The 22227-nt window shown below is 37.8% G+C and overlaps 1 protein-coding gene across 2 annotated transcripts in view; it reads left to right on the top strand.

Annotated features, from left to right (window-relative positions):
* LOC150079136 (uncharacterized) overlaps positions 1-22227 on the top strand; it is a 381717-nt gene that overhangs the window by 262582 nt on the left and 96908 nt on the right. For both annotated transcript variants that reach the window (XM_090382718.1, XM_090382717.1), the window contains exon 14: positions 4864-4914. In XM_090382718.1, the coding sequence (XP_090238844.1) occupies positions 4864-4914 (51 nt within the window). The remainder of the gene's footprint in view (positions 1-4863; positions 4915-22227) is intronic.

Below are 22227 nucleotides of genomic sequence, written 5' to 3'. Positions count from 1 at the left end.
TGAACTTCTCTGATATCCCAACAATATATTTGCCTTTGATGTCTTCACCAGAACTTGTCCTTGAGGCTGTCGCAGACATTCTCCCAGATATGCCAGACAAGCTTTGCTTGCTACCTGAGAGTCTAAAACACTAATGGAACTGATATTTGGGTGACCCTCAAATCAGATGGACTCAATTTCAGCGAAGTTCAAACGGTCTTTGACCACCAAATCCTCTGCTTGCACCTTCACGATGGTGGGACGCTTAATGATCCTAGTAACCGGCATGAGCAAGCACACTACGGTTTACCACCCAGGTGTGAATCAATGTAAGCAGGGGTCGAGGTGTGGTGCCCACACCACACGGAGGAATGCAGCCTCTCTGTGTTACCAGGCAATACTAGGTGGTAGATGACTCTCATCAACCGGTGCAATATCACCACTTTGCTTATTGGCGGCTTCACGTGGTGAAACCCATGTTTAGTCTCCAGAGCTAAGTTCTGGTCAACCCTCCCCCATCTTGCAGAATGATTGATATCTTTTGAGGTTATGATGAACACCATGACGAGATCCAAACTTCCTTACATTTCAAGGGTACTGCTCTAAAATGGTGTTCGCAGGCCGGCCGCTAGTTAGTACACCAGACCGAACCTATTGATAACTCTCTAGGAGGCTTCCTGATCAGTTAATGTATAATCTTGCTGCCTCTACTCTGCCAGATAGTGACTAGAGGGAGTCAGAGTAGTGTGTATGCAGGTGGCATTGTTGAGGCCACATTATGTCGAGGATCAGAGTATATTCTTAACATGTGTACGCCATATCTAAAAATTTCATTACTTCATACAGGGGGGGGGGACATGCTCCCCCCAACTTTTTCTTACTATTGAATACACCATGAATTGTCAAACTAATAGAACAAACTTATCTGCGAAAAGATCTAAACCTCCCAAACACTTCCTAGTTCATTTCACAAATATACATACTCTCAGTTCTGATCTCAATGATGTCCATTTTCACTCACAATCTGCCAAACCCCATGTACTTTTTCTGATAGAATCTCAGTTATTGGTTGATTCAACCACTGCCCATCGCGGTTGCCCAAATTATTTTCTGTATGATTCCTTTTGCCTTAAAGGTGGTACTTGTGAATGTGACCATTCCATTATTCCCTCTCAGAGACTTGGTAATTTGGAATCTCCTCTTTTTGATCTTGTCTGGCTTAAAATCTCTCTACCTCATTCTATCAAATTCAACTGTTGACTCTACCCTTCTCCCAGTTCCACTAATGACTTGGAACTCTTTGACTTCCTCTCTTTGCAGCTTGACTTTCTCCAGTCCAACTTTCCTAACAGTAAGGTAATTTTTCTTGGTGATTTTAATGTTCACAACTCCAGCTGGCTTCCATTTTCTAGTTACGCAGACCCAGCTGGTCGAAATGCTGAGGCTTTTGCAATTACTAAATGATCTAATGATCTTTTTCTCACAAACAGCGCTTCTAAGTACACTTCTAGCCTTTGTAAAAATAGAAAAGAAGTAATCTTAGCCAGAACTCGTATAGGTCACACACGTCTCTATCCGCTTACAGGAAACGATCCTCCGTAGTGTGCGCACTGCTCGCAGTCACTTACAGTAATACATATACTCCTTGAATGTGACTTGTTCAGCAATGCCCGACGAATGTCTTTTAGTTTCATTTCAGATCTGCAGCATCCTCTCTCTGTGAATTCTTTTTCTATTTAAAACAAATAAAAATGTATGACCGTTTCTAACTGCTCACCGTGCAGTTATCATAAGTGACTCAATTAATTTGGGAGGCGCAATATGGCCTATGTAGCCCTTCCACCAGAAAACACCACAACAACAGAGCCAAGCATTCTGGTCTCTTGCAAAAGCTATTGGCAGAAACTTTTGCCCATCTCTGCTCCCACCTCTGTCAAAACTAAATGGTTCTATTGTCACTTCAGACAATGTGGGAGGCAGATGTAGAGAGAATGAGGGGGAAGAAAGGTAAAAAAAAAAAAAAAAAAAAAAAAAGAAAAGAAAAGAAAGGGCAAACAATCAGTAGCTAAAGAACAATCAGGACATTGGACATGTCGAAATTCTGTTAATATTCCACTTGTTCTCGAACTGCAAACTTATACTGCATCAGCCAAGAAAATTTCCCATATCACCTGTCCATCCCCTCCAATAGTTTGTTTAGGTTTTCCCTGAATTTATTCAGCTATCCACTTCCATAACGCCCGTCACCACCAAATACGGAGGATGCAGAAAGGTCAGGGAATGACCACCGCATAACCCGGAGCAATATGGCCTTAGTGCTAATGCTCCTAAAAACCAAATAACAAACAAACAAACAAACTTCCGTAACAACATGTAGTTTTTTCCAGCAATCATCCACTTTCTGGCTGAAGGCAAGCTTTCGCTTATCTATTCTGCAACCATTCTTCCTCAGTTTGAATTTATGAAATCTCGTGTACAGTCTGAAAAAGAGGAAGAATGTGATCAGTGTTGTTTTCACAATTCATTCATTGCCTTATCCATGCTAACAATTCTGTATATTTTTGATAAAACCCCATGAGTTGGCCTAACAGCCTGACTGTGCTGTTCAGAGAACTTCATATCTGACTGCTCACTTAATTTCAGGTTTTTTTTTTTTTTTTTTTTTAATCTTTACTCTGCAAATGTGGTACCACACAGTTGGTGTGTTAATCGGGGATTACTGCTACCCATATGTAGTTAAACCCATGTTCAATGTTAAAATTCTGTTACCATTTTTCAGCCAATATGCCTAATTTTTCTAGATCTTATTAGCATACCTTGATTACTGTAATTAACCACTCTGCCACCCTTTGTATCATCTGACCTAAATATTAATCCTGATATAAACCTTATATATACCTTCATTACTATTATCAGTAAAAACAGAAAACAACAATGGGCCCAGCACCAAACCCTGGCAGACTCCACTAATAACACTAGTTCATGAAGAGCAGTGTCCATTGTTAACCACTGTCTTCTCCTACTCAACTATCCCTTTACCCATAGAGTAACTTGCCCTTAATGATACACTGCCCTAATTTTTGCAGCATTCTTATATGTGTAACAGTATTAAAAGCGTTCATGAAATCTAAGTATACAGTATCAGAATTTTTTTTTTTTTCTTTTTATTCCTTAACAAATCTATGCTGTGACTGGTGTAATTGCAGTCCTGTCTAGATCGTCTTGCGTTACTTCTTTAACCAGTGACTCCATTATTTCCCCTAGAACAGAATTTAAGTTTTAAAAAAAAAAAAAAAAGTCTGGTATTACTTGTCACCCTTTGATCAACCCTTTGTGAATTGCTTTACAGCTTATTTACAGCCTTTGCTGCCTTCCTTAATATAATTGAATAGATTCACCAACCCCCAAGTGCCAGGTTTAGAATTAAGAATTAGCGATAAACTGTAAATCTGGCACTTCATTAAATTAGTTGTTAAAATAGGACACTGCATCCTTAACAGATTCTTTGTATGCTGTATCCTATTTTAACAACTATGCACCTATGTGACTGTGAAGAACCTGTCCTGCCAGCAAAGTGAAATATAAATAATTTGGAAATTGAAATAAGGGTTATGGCTGTAATGTGAAAGAAATAGGGAAGCAGTAATGTAAAAAAAAAAAAGTAATGGCACAAAGCAGAAAGAAAAAATAGTAATATATTTAGGACTGTCTCATCAATCAGCACATTTCACTTAAGAAAACTGGGTTAATGTTAATCTTTTTGCCTGACATTATTACTGCTGTTGACATATGATGAGTAGAGAAAATGGGTTAAAAAAACTTTAAATTGGAGCTATAAAAATTCAGCAATTGTATTCATTGTCCATTTTTCATTCAACAAGGCTGTGACTGATTTGATCATTTAGTGGTCACAATTTACCTTTAAAATCTGTTAACATGACATTTTTACCTGGTCACTCAATCTAAAATATACAGTTTATTTATTTATTTATTTTTTTTTTTAGCTGCAGAGGAGGAATGTCTAAATCATATATGTCAAAATGCATCCACCAGTCTTCTGATATTGCTGCTCATAACAGTTTACTGATACAAAAGAGTAGTGTTTCTTCCCTCCCCACTCCATGAATTTGTCTAGGTTTTTCAACTCGTACAACATGCAAATTGGCTGATGAATGAAAGAAATTTGTCATGTTTGCTAGTCACAAAAGGTATTCATAGAAACCACAGCCAGCAAAATGCAACAATCTATTGTTTCCATGTGTTTTGAACATGTAAAACAATAGGTATTGAAGCACTGAAAACTCATATGCTTCATCAATAAGATACTGCCATTATCCCAAAATCGTGTGGGGTGAAGATATGGAAAAAGGTTTGTTGGTTTCAGTAAAAAGAGCACAACAGTCCATACTATTAATACAACAGTGGCTGTTTGCATATTCCTTCATGATTATATAACAGTTGGTTTGCAGTTATCTCAATCCCTGGCTTAGCTTTATCTGTTTCTCTGGATTTTTTTAAATATGCATTCGTAATAACCCTCAACATTAGAACTAATTACAATGGAATATTGCTGGTGAATTAATATTGAATTGCAGAATTACAGAAATTACATTTCAAATGTAATTGCTGCAATTTTTTATGTTTCAGCAAACGTGTAAATTTGAGCTCTCAACATTGTTGTGGACATTACCACAAATGAACCATGTAAATACCATAATGATATATATTTTGTGAGTTTATATAGCTAAATGAAAAATTTGTGCAGTTTAGGTTGTGTATTATGGCTATAAAATTTAAAATTGAATAAAATATCAATTGTGAATGGCTATAAAATTGAATAAAATATCAATTGTGACTGCTTTTTAATGGATTCATATTTTTCAGCAAACAAAAAAAGAAATGATACCTCATGACAAGAAGTACCACATTAAAAAGGTAAGAGCGTCATCAATAAATAAATATATTTAAATGTGTTTATATGTAAAACAATTGCTACTGAAAATGTTTGGGAGATACTGATTACAGTGGATATATCAGCCATATGTTTCTAGGTTTAATTGTAACCAATTAGAATTCTATGCACCTGTGATATAAACTCTCTGCAGCCATGAAAAGGTATATGTGTAACCATATCTCATACCAGATTAGACCGATGGAGGCAAGCTTTCTTTGTGCATGTGCTAAGCTTAGATTCAGTGATTCATAATGAGTCACCATATCTGGAAGAAATGTGAAATGACTTTTTTTCATTGCAGTTTGGTGCAAGTGAACCAATGGTTTGGGGATATATATTAGTGGCTATAGAGCATGCTACTTAGGCATGCTATCGAGTGGGATGCAGCATGGGAAGACTACTGGTATCAGGATCAATAGTCCTTCCATATGTGATATTAATTAAAGGTAGTTTTCTTAAGGGTTACATGCCTTGTCTCATGATGTTATTTCTTAATCCTTTTAATAAATAGCACACATTTATGTTTGTATCCACCCCACATAATTACAATTGCTTTTATAGACAGTAGTAATCAATGCAAGTTATTGAGATTTAACCGGAAGATATTAGAAAATTTTACTCCCACAATATTGAGGAAGTAAATAAACAAATTCAACTAGCTGGTGCCTCGATTTCCCAAACAGCTGAACTGGTGGGGTGTTCGAGAGCCACCATTGTTAAATTGTACCAGGACTGGTGTCAAAATGGTCAAACAACGACCCAATGGCAAAACTGCAGAAGTCAGCGAAAGGCTGATGTTAGAGATGAGCGCCAGGTCTGATGACTTGTACAGGTGAACAGGCAAAGCATTGTTGAAGAGTTGACAACCCAATACAGCATGGGCCAACCCGGAACAATATCTGGCATGACCATGCGTCGCACACTCGCACGTATGGGCTGTACCAGCAGACGACCCCTACGGCATCCTCTCCAATGAACACCAATGAACATCCTACACCAATGAACCAAGGTTCATTGGTGTAAAAGACTCACCTGGTGCAAAGAGCATGCAAATTGGACATTAGAAGACTGGGAGAGGGTGTTCTGGTCGGATGAGTCACGTTATTTACTCCACACCATGGATGGTCGTGTACGGATTTGGCGTCAACAACACGAGGCTCTTGATCCATCATGCATGGTATCAAAAGTGCAGGCCAGTGGACACAGTTATATGGCGTGGGGCTTGTTTCACTGGCAGGAACTTAGACCACTGGTGCATGTGGGAACAACATATCAGTGGTCTCCACTATCAACTGCTTGCTGACCGTGTACACCCCGCTATGTTACACTTTTCCCGAATGCCGATGGTGTCTTCCAAGATGACAATGCGCTGAGCTATTGGACACGTGTTGTGCAGGAATGGTTTGAAGAGCGCAGTTCTGACTTCCAGCATATCAATTTGCCTCCGAACTTCACCCGATATCAATCCCATAGAGCACTCGTGGGACACTATGGAAAGGCATATCAGGCATCTGGATACACCAATTACCTCCATACCTGCATTGCTGACCGCATTACACATAGCTTGGTTGGCCATACCTCCTGCTCCTGGATGCTTCCGACATCTTGTTGAATCAGTGCCACATCGGATAGCTGCCGTATTGAGGGCAAAAGGAGGACCTACGAAGTGTTAGGTAGGTGGTCATAATTCAGTGATCACTCAGTGTAAGTTAAATTTAATAATAATTAAAATTACTAAAGTCATTGTACATGATATTGTTAATGCTGAAAGCATTGTGGATTAAATCAAGACTTTGACTCTGCAAGATTCTTGGGGGAAGATTTTTGTAAGCATGACCCACACCTGTAGGTAGAAGGAATATATTTTGTAGGGGCAGGATACACTTGGACAAAGGTAGTGCCAAGAGCTCTTGCCAGTAACGTCTTAGAATACCTTAACCCAGTGGCACGCAAACTTAATTTGCTCGTGACCCCCTTTATTAAATAAAAAATTTACGAGACCCCTCAATATAAAACCAAGGTAGGATGACCAGATTTTTACTGTGGAAAAATAGCATTTTATAAATTATGCAGTAGAAAATTTTATTCCACTAATGAGAAAGAAATAAAAAATTGTTTCAATTTTAATTTACACATTAAAATAATTTTTTAATATTTTTATTGAATACAGCAAAAACAACAAATCAAATTCTTATTCTTCAATTAAGATTACAAAACAATTAATGAGAAGGTTGAACCTGGATAACTGATATTTGGTCCACATTTGGACCCAATATTTGAAATTGCTAATCTCATGTCATCTTCTGGACTAAGTCTGGAATGCTGTTTTGTTTTTATAGCTGTTAATTTTGAGAAGCCAACCTCGCATAAATATATAGACCCAAAAGGTAGCAATGTTTGTATCGGCATTTTTGATAATTCTGGATACTCGGCTTGAAGAGAAAGCCAAAATTTTTCCAAGTTGTAGTCTTGAAATGAGCACGTAATGCTTCGTGTAAAATCTCAGCGACAGGCCGATGAGATCTTCCTTTTGCCGAATGTTAATTTCGAGGCATGAAGAAATTTCAAAAGCAAAGGGATCATGAATCCAATACAACTTTTTTTTTTTTCTGGAGATACATTAAACTGTTTGGAAAAATTCTTAATTAGCATTGTTAGGTAAGTGGCAATGATATCCTTAAATTGTAAAATGTCAATATTAAAAAAAAAATCAGAAAAACGTATGAACAGTTCAGTATTATTACACTCAAATTCAGTTTTCCAAAGATTAAGCTTCTTTTTGAAAGCTTCTATTTTATTACTGAGTATTAATATATTTGTTCCCTCTCCTTGAAGGCTTAAATTTAAATCATTAAGTTTTTCATAAATATCAAGAGGGTAACTAAATTTTCCGGACCATTTTTCATTTATAAATAATTGAGCAAGATTCTGATTTTTATTCAATAAAAACAATAAAACTTCATGTTTGAGGTCAAAAAGATGTCGCAACACTTTACCATTGGACAACCCCCTCCATATATAAAAGAAGCGTGTCATAAGTGGATCCCATTTCATTGCGAATTATAGTGAAAAGTCTGCTATTTAAGCTTGTACTTTTAATAAAGCTGATCACACTTACTGCATCTTTCAAAACTTTGCGGGGAGAAGAATAAGAGATTCAGCAATAGTGTGTGATTATAAATTTTTTCCTATTAAATATAAAGCTTTCCAAGGAACTGCCGTACGTTTCTTCATGAAAGATTTCAGATCTTGTATGGCATTGGTGTGTCTTTTGAAGAAGGATTTAGTTTTTTTCATTAGCTCTGGATGTTTCTTATGTAAGTGTCTTTTTAATTTAATAGATTACATGCTTTCGTTAGGTAGTTTTTCGTAATATATTACGCACACAGGACATTGCTCATCATCAACAACATTGTAAGTGAAGTTGTGCTTCATAAATTCCTCTTGATATTTTCTATTCTTTTTCATTCCTTTTTATTTGGAATATGATGGCTCTCTTCCAGAAATTGGTGTTGCACTGCACTTTAAGTAAAGTGTCCAAATTTGCACATGATATATTTCTTACCTTATTAGCTTTTGAAGTATCTGCAGCAACATTATTGTCTTTACTCCTAGGCTGTTTTGTTCAGATTACCCAATTGTCCATGGTAAAATATATTTTTTTCTTCTTAAAAACCATAATAATAACATGAAACAAGCAATATCAAAAGTAGAAAAGTAGCAGAAGAATGAAAAACACATCCTAGTTCACATGAAAGCATTGAATTATGAAGCAGAAAAAAAGTGTGTGCGTGACAGACTTGCTATATAAAATATTTACTTTCACTGCATATTCGCACCTGTAGCCTTTGGGCAATTTGAGAATTTGTGCTGTAGGAAACACGCAATTAAGAGCTAAAGGGATTACCATTCAGCAAGTGTACTGAGAAGTATTAATACATACTGAGAAGTCACACTAGTCAGCTGCTTTCTGTAAGTAATTTTAACAACAGGGTTTTTAGCTTTTATGTACACAAACAATTTTTTTTAAAAATTGCTGTGACCACTTTAATTTATCCCACAACACCTCTGGCGGTCACATCCCACAGTTTGTGCACCACTGCCTTAACCCACTAGTTGGTGCATACCTAAAAGTCACACCATTTGGAACTGTGATACCATGGAAATGTTTGGAATAAAGGAAATAAATGATTTAAAATTGGGCACTTCTTTATATATTTGTTATCCTGATAGAGTCTTGTATTTATTATTTTAATTTTTTTTTAAAATTAACATTAAATCACGATTAAAAATCACAACTAGTAGATATTTTCATAAACATATAAATACACACAGATATCCTGTGGAATACTTTTTTAGCATGTATGGCAAGAATATATTTTTAAAATTATTTTAAAGTTTTAAAATAAAAGTTTAATAAAACTTTTAAGAATAAAAATTTTTAAATAGAAGTCTTATGGTAAGTTTTTCAATATGCATTCATTTTTAAAAAAATTAATAAAAGCTTTCGAAATAAGGAATTTAAGGAATTTTAAAGACACTTAAATTCCTAAGATTCCACCACTTTCCCATAGAAAAGCTGACAGTAAATCTGCAAATGCAATCAATAATACTATAGATTGATGTAATAATAAAGGTTTACTATTTTATTTTTTAGTATTGGCAGACAGTAATTGATGGCTGCATACAGAATTAAAAGGCAGTGTGTTCTTAAATTTTGTGATATTAGTGGCTGCTGTACACTGAGTGGACAGAAATATCGCCCGGATAAAGACAGTCACATGGCAAGGCATTGAGTCCATGTTCACAAAAACATTCCATGGGTATTTCCATCCATGCTTGCTGCAGTGCTGTCCATAATTCCATCACATTACTGAGTGGAGGATATAAAGCACGAATGGACCTTTTCATAGCATCCCAAAGATGCTTCACAGGGTTTGTGTCTGATGAACGGGGAGGCCTTTCCATGGTGGTAAAATCTGTGGAATGCTCTTTGAACCATGTTCTAGTCACAGGGTTCTGTGAGGAGGCACATTGCCCTGTGGGTGCACGATGACCACGAAGTGATGCGGATGGTCTGCAAGGATGGACACGTAACCTGGACCATTCACACTAATGGGTGCACAGGCAACTCCTAAAACTTGGAAGTGATTTTTTTAAATTTCAACAAAATCAAGTATTCTAATCAAAAGTCAAAACTACACTAAAGGAATATTAAAATTTACACTCCCATCACTTTGACGGCAGTTTAAATTTTCAAATTTTTCTTTTTTCAGCATTTAGCATGTGTTGTTTCAACTTTTGCTGGGTTAAGGGTACAGGGAAACTGCTAGTTTGGGAGGATAGGGTAATATACATTTATTACATTTATCTGATGATATGGATCAAAGTGACACTTTGGTATTAATAGTGGCAAATGATGCAAAAAAAGCAAGCTTATATAGCATCACCCCCATCCAAAATCCCACATTGCCTGTCCATTCCCTCTAATAGTTTGTTTAGTAACCTCGAATTTATTCAAATAATCAAGCTCTTCTTAGGGTAGCAAAGTTTCAAATGAGTGGGAAGCTAAAGCTAATGAAATCAGCTTAAATAACTTCAAGGAGTGTGTCAGGGTGGTAAACTAGTTTTTTTTTTTTTTTTGGTAGTTGTTGGCGCATCGGCTTCTGTGGCCATAATGCACCTTCTAAGGTTTTTGCAGTACTTTGATCCAAAACCGAGGCGGGATTCGAACCCGCAACCTTTGGGTTGCCAGGCAGCACTTTACCCACCCGGCTAGCCTGGTCGGCAACTTAGTCTTAACTGTGTTTACTCTAACGTCAGGATTCTTGTCAATAAAATGAGTGAATGAGTGAATTCAAATTCCTGGTTAGGGCAACTAATGCTGACATAAATAGGACTAATGGAAACATTATGCCATCCCGAAATCTGGTATGGCAAGTTTCATTATCTTATGTATGATGTATTTAGGAAGAATAGATAAAGCAGAAAGGGTGTGGGATCATGCTTATCAAAAACCATCCTGAGTGTTTATGCATAGTAGTATAGAATCTATGTGGTGTGTTTTAGTTGGAAGCAAAGCTATAGTGAGAGAAAGGGCAGAAATCTATCCAATTATATTAAGAGGAAGTAATGGAAGTAAGCATACCCTTAGTCATAATTATAAGAGCATCCTTGGATTCACTGGAGATGTCTTAATTTATCTCCAAATCACAAAGGGGAATCAATGAGTGACATGAGTAATACAGACCTGTTAGTTTAACTTCAGTTCCAGGGAAAATAATGGAGTCACTGATAAAAGAAGTAGAGCACTTGATATTCAAGAAATCATGATTCAAGCATATCAGCTTATGTAGCATCAGCCAAAAAAAAAAAATCACTCATCCATTATTCCCTCTAAAAGTTTGTTCAGTTTCTCCTTGAATTTATTTAAGCTAACAACTTCCACACGACAGATGGAAGATTGTTCCAGCAGTGAACTACCTACTGGCTAAAGGCAAATTTCCACACATCTATTCTACAACTCTTTTTATTCAATTTGAATTTATGCCCCCTCAGGTTTGAAATCTGAGCAAGCAGAAGAATCCCATCAGAATTGAGCATGCTCCACCCATTCAAGGCCTTATACATCTCAATCAGATCCTTGCAGGTGACTAGTCTCCAGCTGCTGCAATTTGCAGATTTTTAGCCTTTTTTGGTAAGAGGACCCCTTTGCTCCCCTCACCAACCTTGTTGCCCTTATCTGTACTCATTCAAACAACTCTACTTATTTCCTAAAATGAGGCCTCCAGACCTGTAAGCAGTACTCAAGGCATGGCCTGACCATTGCCTTATACAAACGGATAATCACCTTTTCCCTACTAGCAAAATTCCTGTATATCATCGACAATAACCCATGATTTGCTCTGGCGGCCTGACTACATTGCTCAGGAAACTTCATATCTGACTGCAGAATTACTCCCAGGCCTTTTTCATTTTCTACCACCTTAAGTAGGTGCCTCCGTAGCCAGGTGGGCAGAAGCAGCAGTACGTAGCACACACTTCTTGGTTAGACCGGGGTTCAAGCCCGTGACCACCAAATACGGAAAGGGCAGGGAATGACCACTGCATATCCTCGGACCAGTATGGCCTTAGTTGCTAATGCTCCTAAAAACCAAAATAACAACAACCACCTTAAGTGTAGTGACACAGTTGGTATGTTTCTCTAGGTTACTTCTACAAAAATACGGTACTTTTTTATTTATCAATGTTAAACTTCAGTTGCCACTTCTCAGCCCATCTGGCCAACTTTTCTAGCTCCTGTTGCAGTAGCACAATACAATTAACAACCTTTGTATCATTGGCATACTTCGACATTAAGTCTGATTTATACCTGAATCAATATAATTGATAAATATACAGAAGAACAGCGGGCCCAACACCGAACCCTGGGGGACTCCACTAATAAAATTAGTCATGAAGAGCAGCATCTATTGATTACTTCTCTCTGTCATCTCCTATTCAACCACCCTTTTATCCATTGTAGCAACTTGCCCTTAATACCATACTGCTCCAATTTGTACAGTACTCTTCCATGTGGAACAGTATCAAAAACTTTCCTGAAAGCCAAGTATATGATATCAAAATTATTTTTTGCATTTTTGCAGGATCATCTAGACAATACTGCAGTAATAATTGAGACACAGCATGGGTTTGTTAAATGGAGGTCTTGTCTGACCAATTTGATTGGATAGTATGATGTGGTCACAAAGAAACTGAATGCCAAAAATAATTTTGATATTGTATACAGCACACTCTCGATTTACTGGGATCGGATTAATCGGGACACTTCAAGATTCCAAATTTAAAAAAAATAAAAAAAAAAGTCAACCAGAAATCATAAAATTCAAGTAGTAACTAGAATAGGTATAAACACATATTTTGCAAGTCGTAAATAAGCGACAAGCGGCATTATAATGTCTTCATTGAGAGATTAGTGTACCTATTATCTTGCAACACCAGCTGTCTTCACACCCGCTGCTCATAAAAAAAAAAAAAAAACACCCCAACAATGAAAGAGAAGAAATGCTTAGTTTGTTTTAGTGTGTTGCGTCGATTGTTGTGTTCTGTTCGCACCGCAAAAAGACTAATTTTGTTTCGTTATTTATGTCAGGGATGTAGGAATTTTTTTTTATAGTAAATATTTATTATTTATTTTTTTTGTTTAGAAATTGCGAAAATGATGGGTAAACGCAAAAGAGTTGTGTTTTCAGTTAAACAAAGACTTGCGAAATTATTCAAAGTTTGAAAATGGTGCATCCATTAAATCTCTAATGAGCCATTATAATGTTGGTGACCAAACCATAAGCGACATTTGTAAAAAATAAAGGGAAGCTATTCAATTTAAAATCAACATCGCAAAAAATAAAGGGAAGCATTGTATTGGACACACGAGTAGTACGTGGTAAGTTTTTTTATCTATCACCATATTTTTTACGTAGGTTGCTGAACATTTTTCTATACAGTAAGTCCCCGACTTACGCAACTACGGATTTACATAAATTTGTTTTTACTCAAATTTTTTTTTTTTTTTTTTTTTTTAGGATTGTAAAATTTAAAACAACAGCAAAAAAAAAAAAAAAAAATAAGTAATCAATCACTACACACACACACAAATTGCACAAGTGAGAGCGAAGTAACAAGCAAAAAAATTGGAAAAAAAAGAGAAGATTCTTACAATTATTTATGGTTTTTTTTATATATAACTGAAGATTTCAGTGAAAGGGACACACATTTCACCATAATAACATAAAATCCCACAGAATTCCAGCTATTGGTATTTATCACAAATTCAATTAGATCGAGTTTACTACTCATTTATAATAGATTGCGCTAACAGAAACGCCCAATAAAATGGAAAGTGCAAATTGTTTTTATTGTTTTTTAACCTCCAGAAATGTGCTTTAGTAAAATGGGAACTCGCATGGGGTGATAATAGCGAGTTTTCGCATTAACCCTGTGAAGTTCTTTACAGAAAATTTCATTTTGCCCATTATCATGGTGCCGACTAAGAGAATAAGTGACAGCAGTACTAGTACATCTACCAACACAAGGAAAGCGATCGATTTGGATCAGAAAATCAAACATAATAAGAATATATGAAAATGGTCAAATATTAACAAGTATCGTGCTGAATTCAGATTTGTCAGTATTAATATAGTAGCAATATGTTACTAGTCAGCGTCTCCGTAGCCAGGTCGGCAGGAGCAGCAGTGCTGCTCCTGCCCACCTGTGTAGCACACGTTTCTTGATTAGACCGGAGGTTCGAGCCGGTGACCACCAAATATGGAGGATGCAGAAAGGTCAGGGAATGACCACCGCATATCCCTGGAGCAATATGGCCTTAGTTGCTAATGCTCTTAAAAACCAAACAACAAACATTACTAGTCTTTCCCGAGTTACGTAAAACTCGATGAAGTAGAGAGTCCTGGAATGTATCTCTTACGTATGTTGGGGACTTCTGTATTTTTGGATAAACCGGGAAATCGATTATCCGGGATTTGATTTTTTGCCATCTATCCCGGAAAATCGAGAGTCTACTGTACATGGATTTCAGGAAAGCTTTTGATTCTGTTGCACATGGAAGCTGTACAAATTGGAGAGGTATGGCATTAAGGGTAAATTGCTACAATGGATAAAGGGATGGTTGAGTGGGAGACGACAGAGTGGTAATCAGTGGACACTGCTCTTCGTGGACAAATGTTATTAGTGGAGTTCCCCCAGGGTTCGGTGTTGGGCCCATTGTTGTTTTGAATATATTTATCAATGATATTGATGAAGGTATATCAGATTTAATGTCCAAGTTTGCAGATGATACAAAGATTGGCAATAACTTTACTGTTATTGTAACAACAGTAAAGACAGTATGCTACTCCAACTGGATCTAGATAAGTTAAGCAAATGGGCTGAGAAGTGGTAACTGAAGTTTAACGTTGAAAAATGCAAAGCACTGATTATGGGTAGCAATAACTGAAGAGAAACGTACCAACTATGTGGTACTACACTCAGGGAAGTGGAAAGTGAAAAAGACCGGCATAATTGTGCAGTCAAATATGAAGTTCGCTGAGATGTGTAGACGGGCTGCCAGGGCAGGTCACAGAGTCTTGTCAATGATATATAGGAATTTTGCCAGCAGAGACAGGGAGGTTATTATTCCATTATACAAGGCAATGGTCAGGTCACACCTAGAGTACTGTGTACAGGTCTGGTGGCCTCATTTTACGAAGCAGGATGTAGAGTTGCTAGAACGAGTACAAAGAAAGGCAACAAGATTGGTGAGGGGAACAAAGGGGTGCTCTTACCAAGAAAGGCTTAAGTTCTGCAAATTGCAGTGCCTGGAGTGTAGGCACCTGCAAAGTGATCTGATTGAGGTGTATAAGGCCTTGAAGGGGTGAGCAAGCTGAATACTGATGGGATTCTTCCTCTTGCTCAGATTAAGAACCTGAGTAGGCATAGATTCAAATTGAGGAAGGAGTGTTATAGAATAGATATACGAAATTTGTCTTTAGCCAGTGAGTAGTTGATTGGTGGAGCAGACTTCCATCTTTTGTTGTGGAAGTTGATAGCCTAAATAAACTTAAGTCTGAGCTGGACAAGCATTTGGAATGAATGGAGGGGTGATATGGGAGGTTTCCCCCCTACTGATGCTGCATAAGCTTGCTTTCTTGTCATATTTTCTTTTCCTTTTCTTTTCTTTACGTAAACCCCAAAACACAAGAGGTATTAGAACCTATAGTACTTGGTACCGTGCTTGGGTTGGAAGTTGAGAAGACGAAAGAAGATATTTGTTGACATTAGACTTGAACTTCTGTAGACTGTAATTTTCAGGAAATATGTACGAAGGAAGGTTGTGCCAGAAAACGGCAGTTCAATGAATAAACAAGGAAGATGAAAAGTTGGTTTTGTGAGTTTGAAGTTGGACAGTAAATGGATGTTGGCTGGTGGCGGCATGTGTTCGGACTGTTTTGTAAGAGCGAGCAGGAATTATAAAATCCAATTCAGAAGAACTGTACCCATGGAATTATCTGTAGAAAAGGCATGTAGCAGAAACAGTACATCTATGAGACAGTGAGTGGAGAGACTCTGTTAGAGAGGAGTCATTAATTAACCTAACTGCCCTCTTCTGAATGGAATCTAGAAACCTGAGAGAGGTTTTGGGGGCACCGCCTCCGATGCAGGAACAATATTCCATGGTTGAGTGGATTTGCAATTTGTACAGAGTGAACAGCTGTTTGGAAGAAAGGTTACGCCAAGAGCGAAAGAGAAAACAAGTTTTTGGATGCAGAGGAAGCAATATTTGTAATGTGCTTGTGGCCAGAGAGATTAGAAGTCAGGGTAATCCCCAAAAGAGATATATCATTTTGCCTTGAACTCGGGGTGTCACCAATGATAAGCATAGGAGTAGAAAAATCCTTTTTGTGAGATATAAGACAAGATCGAGTTTTAGAAGGATTGAAATCAACTAAGTTGTCTTTGCACCACTGGAGAATTACCTGGAGATTGGCATTTAAGGAATTGGTAGCTGATATTCGAGAAGTTGAAGCTGATTGAGCAGGGCAAGTTTTTTCGAAATGGAAAGTGGAATGCAAGGTGCTATCATCGGCAAAACTATGGATAGGATTTCCAGTCATTGGAAGAATGTCATTAATATACAAGAGGAAAAGAGTGGGGGAAAGAACTGAACCTTGGGGGACACCGGCATTAGTGGAGAAGTTAGAAGACAGAGAGCCATCTACCATCACCCTCAGTGAGCGATCAGAGAGAAAACTGGATAACCAATTACTAAAAACAGTTGGCAAACCATAAGATGGAAGCTTGTTTAGAAGACCTTTACATCAAACACGATCAAAAGCCTTTGATATGTCAAGAGCAACTACTTGTGTTTCACCGAACCTTTCCATTGAATTAGTCCACAAATGGGTAACATAAGCCAGAATATCACCAGTGGATCGACACTGACGGAATCCATACTGGCGATCGTTGGTCAGACAGAAGGTTTCTAAGTAGTTTAAGAGTTGGTGGTTAATTGATTTCTCCATTACTTTTGAAATATTAGAAGTAATTGCAATGGGACTATAATTGGATAAGAGTGCATTGTCACCCTTTTTAGGAACAGGCTGGATATAAACAAATTTCCAAGCAGAAGGAAAAATACCTTTGGAATAAGAAAGTGAAAAAAGTGGCAAAGAAAAGGAATAAGTTCAGGGGCACAAGTTTTGAGAACAAGTGGTGAAATACCATCAGGACCTTGAGCGTGTTGGGAATGGTGGGAGGTGTTTTACCAAGATCATTAATACATGAGTTGGAAGACAAATGGGTCGTTAGCAGGTCAGCTTTATCCTTGGCTGAAGTGACAACAGAACTATCTGGTTTTGACAAGTAGGAGCAGAGATGGGCAAAAGTTGCGGCCAGTAGCTTTGGCAAGAGACCAGAATGCTCAGCTACCATTAGGGTAAGAAGCAAGTTTTCTACTCTTAGCCTTTTCAAAATCTAGTTTGGACCGATTAATGACTGCTTAACAATTGTTGCAAGCTTTGGTGTGTGCAGAAAATAAAATTGGAAAGAAGCAAATTACGATATGCAACATTCTTCTCTTGAACAGTCTTAGCACATTTATTGGAAAACCAAGATTTACATAAAGGACGAGATTTTAAAGTGCAGTGTGGGATAAAGGATTCCGTTCCTACAAGAATAATTTCACTGATACAATCAAATGTTGACAACAGAGGTTTTGAAAGAGTAGTCTGACCAAGGAAAAGAAGAAAAGAAATCTCTCAGGTCATCCCATTTTGCATTCTTGTAATGTCAAACAATACGAGGTTGGGAATAACCATGAGATAAAGGCTCCATTGGAGAAGAGACAATCACCAGGTTGTGATCTGAGGTACCTAAAGGACCACTCACTTCGACCGAGTTCTTAGAAGGGTTGTTTGTGAGAAAGTTCAAGCATATTGGATGCATGGTTAGGACTGTCCGGTATTCTTGTAGGTAGATGAACAATCTGTGCAAGGTCATTAGAGGTTGCAAAAGCTTCAGCATTTCGACCAGCTGGGTCGGTGTGACTAGAAAACGGAAGCCAGCTGGAGTTGTGAACATTAAAATCACCAAGGAAAATTACCTCACTGTTAGGAAAGTTGGACTGGAGAAAGTCAAGTTGCAAAGAGAGGAAGTTAAAAGAGCTCCGAGTGATTGGTGGAGTTGGAAGAATGGTAGAGACAACAGATGAATTTGACGCAGTGAGGTAGAGAGATTTTATGCCAGAGAAGATCGAAGAGAAGAGATTCCAAATTACCAATTCTCTGACAGGGAATATTGGAATGGACATATGCACAAGTATCACCTTTGAGGCGAAAGGAATCATACAGCGAGTAATTTGGGCAACTGAGATGAGCAATATTTGAATCAAACGCTAACTGAGATTCTTTCATAAAAAGTACACGTGGTTTGGCAGACTGCAAGTGGAAATGGACATCGTTGAGATTAGAAATGAGACCACATATATTTATGAAATGAACTAGGAAGTGTTTGGGAGGTTTAGGTCTTTTCGCAGATGAGCTTTCACTATTAGTTTGACAATTCATAGTGTATTCAATAGTAAGAAAAAAGTGGGTGGGGACATGCTGTATGAAGTAATGAAATTTTTGGATATGGCGTACACATGGTAAGAATATACCAGATCCTTGACATAATGCGCCCCGCCCTGCCCTGCATACACACTACTTTGCCTCTCTCCAGTCAGAGTGGAGGTAGCAAGATTATACATTAGCTGATCCTGAAGCCTCCTAAAGAGTTACAAATAGGTTTGGTCTGGTGTATTAACTAGCGGCCAGCCTGCGAACACCGTTTTAGAGCTGTACTCTCGAAATATAAGTAAGATTGGATGTCGCCATGTTGTTCGTCATAACCTCAAAAGTCATCAGTCATACTGCATGATGGAAGAGTTGAACGGAACTTAGCTTTGAGACTAAACATGGGTTCCACCATTTCAAGCCTCCAATAAGCAAAGTGGTGGTATAGCCTGGTAACACAGAGGGGCAGCATTCCTTGTGGTGTGGGCACCACATATCGACCCCTGCTTACGTTGGTTCATACCTGGGTGGTCACCCACAGTGTGCTTGTACATGGAAGTTATACCCAGGATTACTAACAGTCCCACCATCGTGAAGGTGCAAGCAGAGCATTTGGCTGACACAGACCGTCCGGACTTCACCGAAATTGGTCTATTTGACTTAAATATCACCCGAATATCAGTTCCATCAGCGTTTTAGACTCCCAGGTAGCCAGTACAGCTTGTCTGGCATATCTCAGAGAATGTCTATGACATCCTCAAGGACCAGATGCCACTACTAATGCTAATGCATCCGGTTCCTTTGTTCCCACATAATAGTATTGAATCAAATTTGTCAGACAAGACTTTCCCTTAACAAACCCATGCTATGTCTGAATTATTACTGTAGTCTCGTTCATATGGTACATAGTAATGCAGATTCATTTAGATAAGGCTGCATTTATATTTCAGATACAGCATGCGTTTATTCATGGGAAATCTTGTCTGACCAGTTTGATTGGATAATAAGATATGGTCACAAGGAACTGGATGGAGAAAAATAATTTTGATATTATATACTTAGATTTCGGGAAAGCTTTTGATACCGTTTCAAATAAAAGACTGCTGTACAAATTGGAGGGGAAGTTGCTGCTATGGGTAAAGGGATGGTGGAGTGGGAAAATACAGTACTAATCAGTGCACACTGCTCTTTATGGGCTAATGTAGTAGTAGTAGTAGCAGTGGCATGTGATGCAAGAAAGCAAGTGTAAGAGCTTATGCAGCATCAGCCAAAAAAAAAAAAAAAAAAAATCACACCATTCACTCCAAATGCCTGTCCAGTTCCTCCTTAAATTTATTCAACCTATCAATTTCCACAACGACAGATGGAAGTTTGTTCCAGCAATTAACCACCCTCTGGCTAAAGGCAAATTTCAGCACATCTATTCTACATCTGTCTTTTCTTAATTTTAATTTATGCCCCATTAGGTTCGTAATCTGAACAAGTGGAAGGATCCCATCAGAATTCAGTGTGCTCAACCCATTCAAGGCCTTATATACCTCAATCAGATCACCGTGCAGGTGCCTAGTCTCCAGCCACTGCAATTTGCAGAACTTAAGCCTCTCTTGGTAAGAGGATCCCTTCATTCCCCTCACCAATCTTGTTGCCCTTCTCTGTATACGCTCAAGTAAATCTACATCCTTCCTAAAATGAGGCCTCCAGACCTGTACGCAGTACTCAAGGCATGGCCTGACCATTGCCTTATACAGAGGGATAATCACCTCCTTTTCCCTGCTAGCAAAATTCCTATATATCATTGACAAAACCCCATGACCTGCCCTGGCAGCCTGTCTGCATTGCTCAGAAAACTTCATATCTGACTGCACAATTACTCCCAGGTCTTTTTCATTTTCTACCACCTTAAGTGTAGTACCACACAGCAGGTACGTTTCTCTGGGGTTACTTTTACCCATATACAGTAGTAGTGTTCCCCTGGGTTCAGTTTTGGTCACCTTGTTGTCTTCTATATTTATGAATGATATTAAAGAAGGCATATCAGGCTTAATGTCAAGTTTGCATATGATACAAAGGTTGGCAGGTTGACTAATTACACTAACCAACAATTTTAAACTCTTTTTCAATAACACGAAAGAAATCAACTGATTTTGAGTAAATCGCATATGATGAAAATGACAATACAAAGTTTGCAGCACGTGTGTTTTCATGTTATGGCTTCTTTTTTTCCAAAAATTGTGAATTTTTACTTATTAAAAATAAGAAAAGTTAATCAAGTACATTTACTTTTCTAAATGTACTTGATTGCTTTTCTTGTAAATTATTTGCTTGAAATAGAAATGATGACCATGAGATATTCCAAATGGATAAAAAAAAATGACATATTTAAACTTTATAAACACCTATTTGTATTTAAATAAGCAATTAACCCACAAATGTGGAAGCAAAAAGGAAATTGTACTACTTACAGTTATTTATTCCTCTTATGAGCAGAATGGTCCTCCCTTATCAGAAACCCGCAATAATCGCCCGTCATTGCTGTATCCCATTGTCCTTGAAACCTATGCTCTGTAGTGTGGATATTTTGTGAAATCGTTCCCCTGCTTGTTACTGACAGATCCCAAGTTGTCTAGAAAGAAGTCCAGGTGCGATTGTAGGATGTGTATCTTCAGCGACATTTGGCACATAGGATATACAGGATTTGGCATCCTAAATTTTGATAGTTATGCAACAATTCTTCTATCAACTCTTTATAGTTGTCTACTTTTTTATTCCATAAAAACCCACTAACAACAGCTGTGAAGGATTTCTAAGCAGTTAATTCAGTGGCATTAAGTTTAGTTTCAAAGATTTCATCCCTTAAAAGCCATCTAATTTGTGGGCCTACGAATATACCCTCCTTCAACTTTGCATCACTAATTTTTGAAAACAGGCTTTTTAAATACTCAAAACCTTCACTATTTTTCTCCAGAGCTTTTACAAAATTTTTAATTTTTTTTTCATTTCATGAAATGAACTTAAATGTGCAAAAGTGGGAGAAGCACCATTTCAGGTTTCACTAAAGGCTTGCCTTTGATGTTGAATTTCCCGGGAAAGCATCCTTCTCTGATGGGCCATTCCTTCACAATATAATGATGTTCTACTGCTCGACTATCCCATGAATACAGGAAACAACTGCACTTAGTAAGACCACCCTGTAACCAAGCAACAAAGCAATTACTTTTAAATCACCACAGATTTTCTAACAATATTTCTTATAGTTTAAGGCATAAATGCCTTAAACTATAAGAAATAATATAATAGCAATGACATGCTATCATAGATATCTTTCATAGCCACTGGGACCAATGTTTTGATATTACCATTGTGTAGCAAAACTGCTTTTAAACTGAGTTTAGAATTGATGAATAATCTCCATTCTTTAGGATTGTGTTCAAACCGTAGTTCATCCATCTATCTATTTACATCTTTGCAGACACAAAGGGAACCTTCCATTTGATAATAACCCGCAAACTTTTCATTTCGGTTTCTTAACACAGAAATCCTCATGGTTTTTGCCAGTTACAACCTAAATTGGCACCTCAGTAGCCAGGTGGGCAGGAGCAGCAGTGCGTAGCACACTCTTTTTGATTAGACCGGGGTTTGAGCCTGTGACCACCAAATACGGAGGATGCGGAAAGGTCAGGGAATGAC

This window comes from Mastigoproctus giganteus, chromosome 10 (assembly GCF_048544385.1).
Source record: "Mastigoproctus giganteus isolate SK-2022 chromosome 10, ASM4854438v1, whole genome shotgun sequence".
NCBI classification, from domain to species: Eukaryota; Metazoa; Arthropoda; class Arachnida; order Uropygi; family Thelyphonidae; genus Mastigoproctus; species Mastigoproctus giganteus.
Note: the sequence above shows the minus strand (reverse complement) of the source record. Positions and strands in the feature narration are given on the sequence as shown.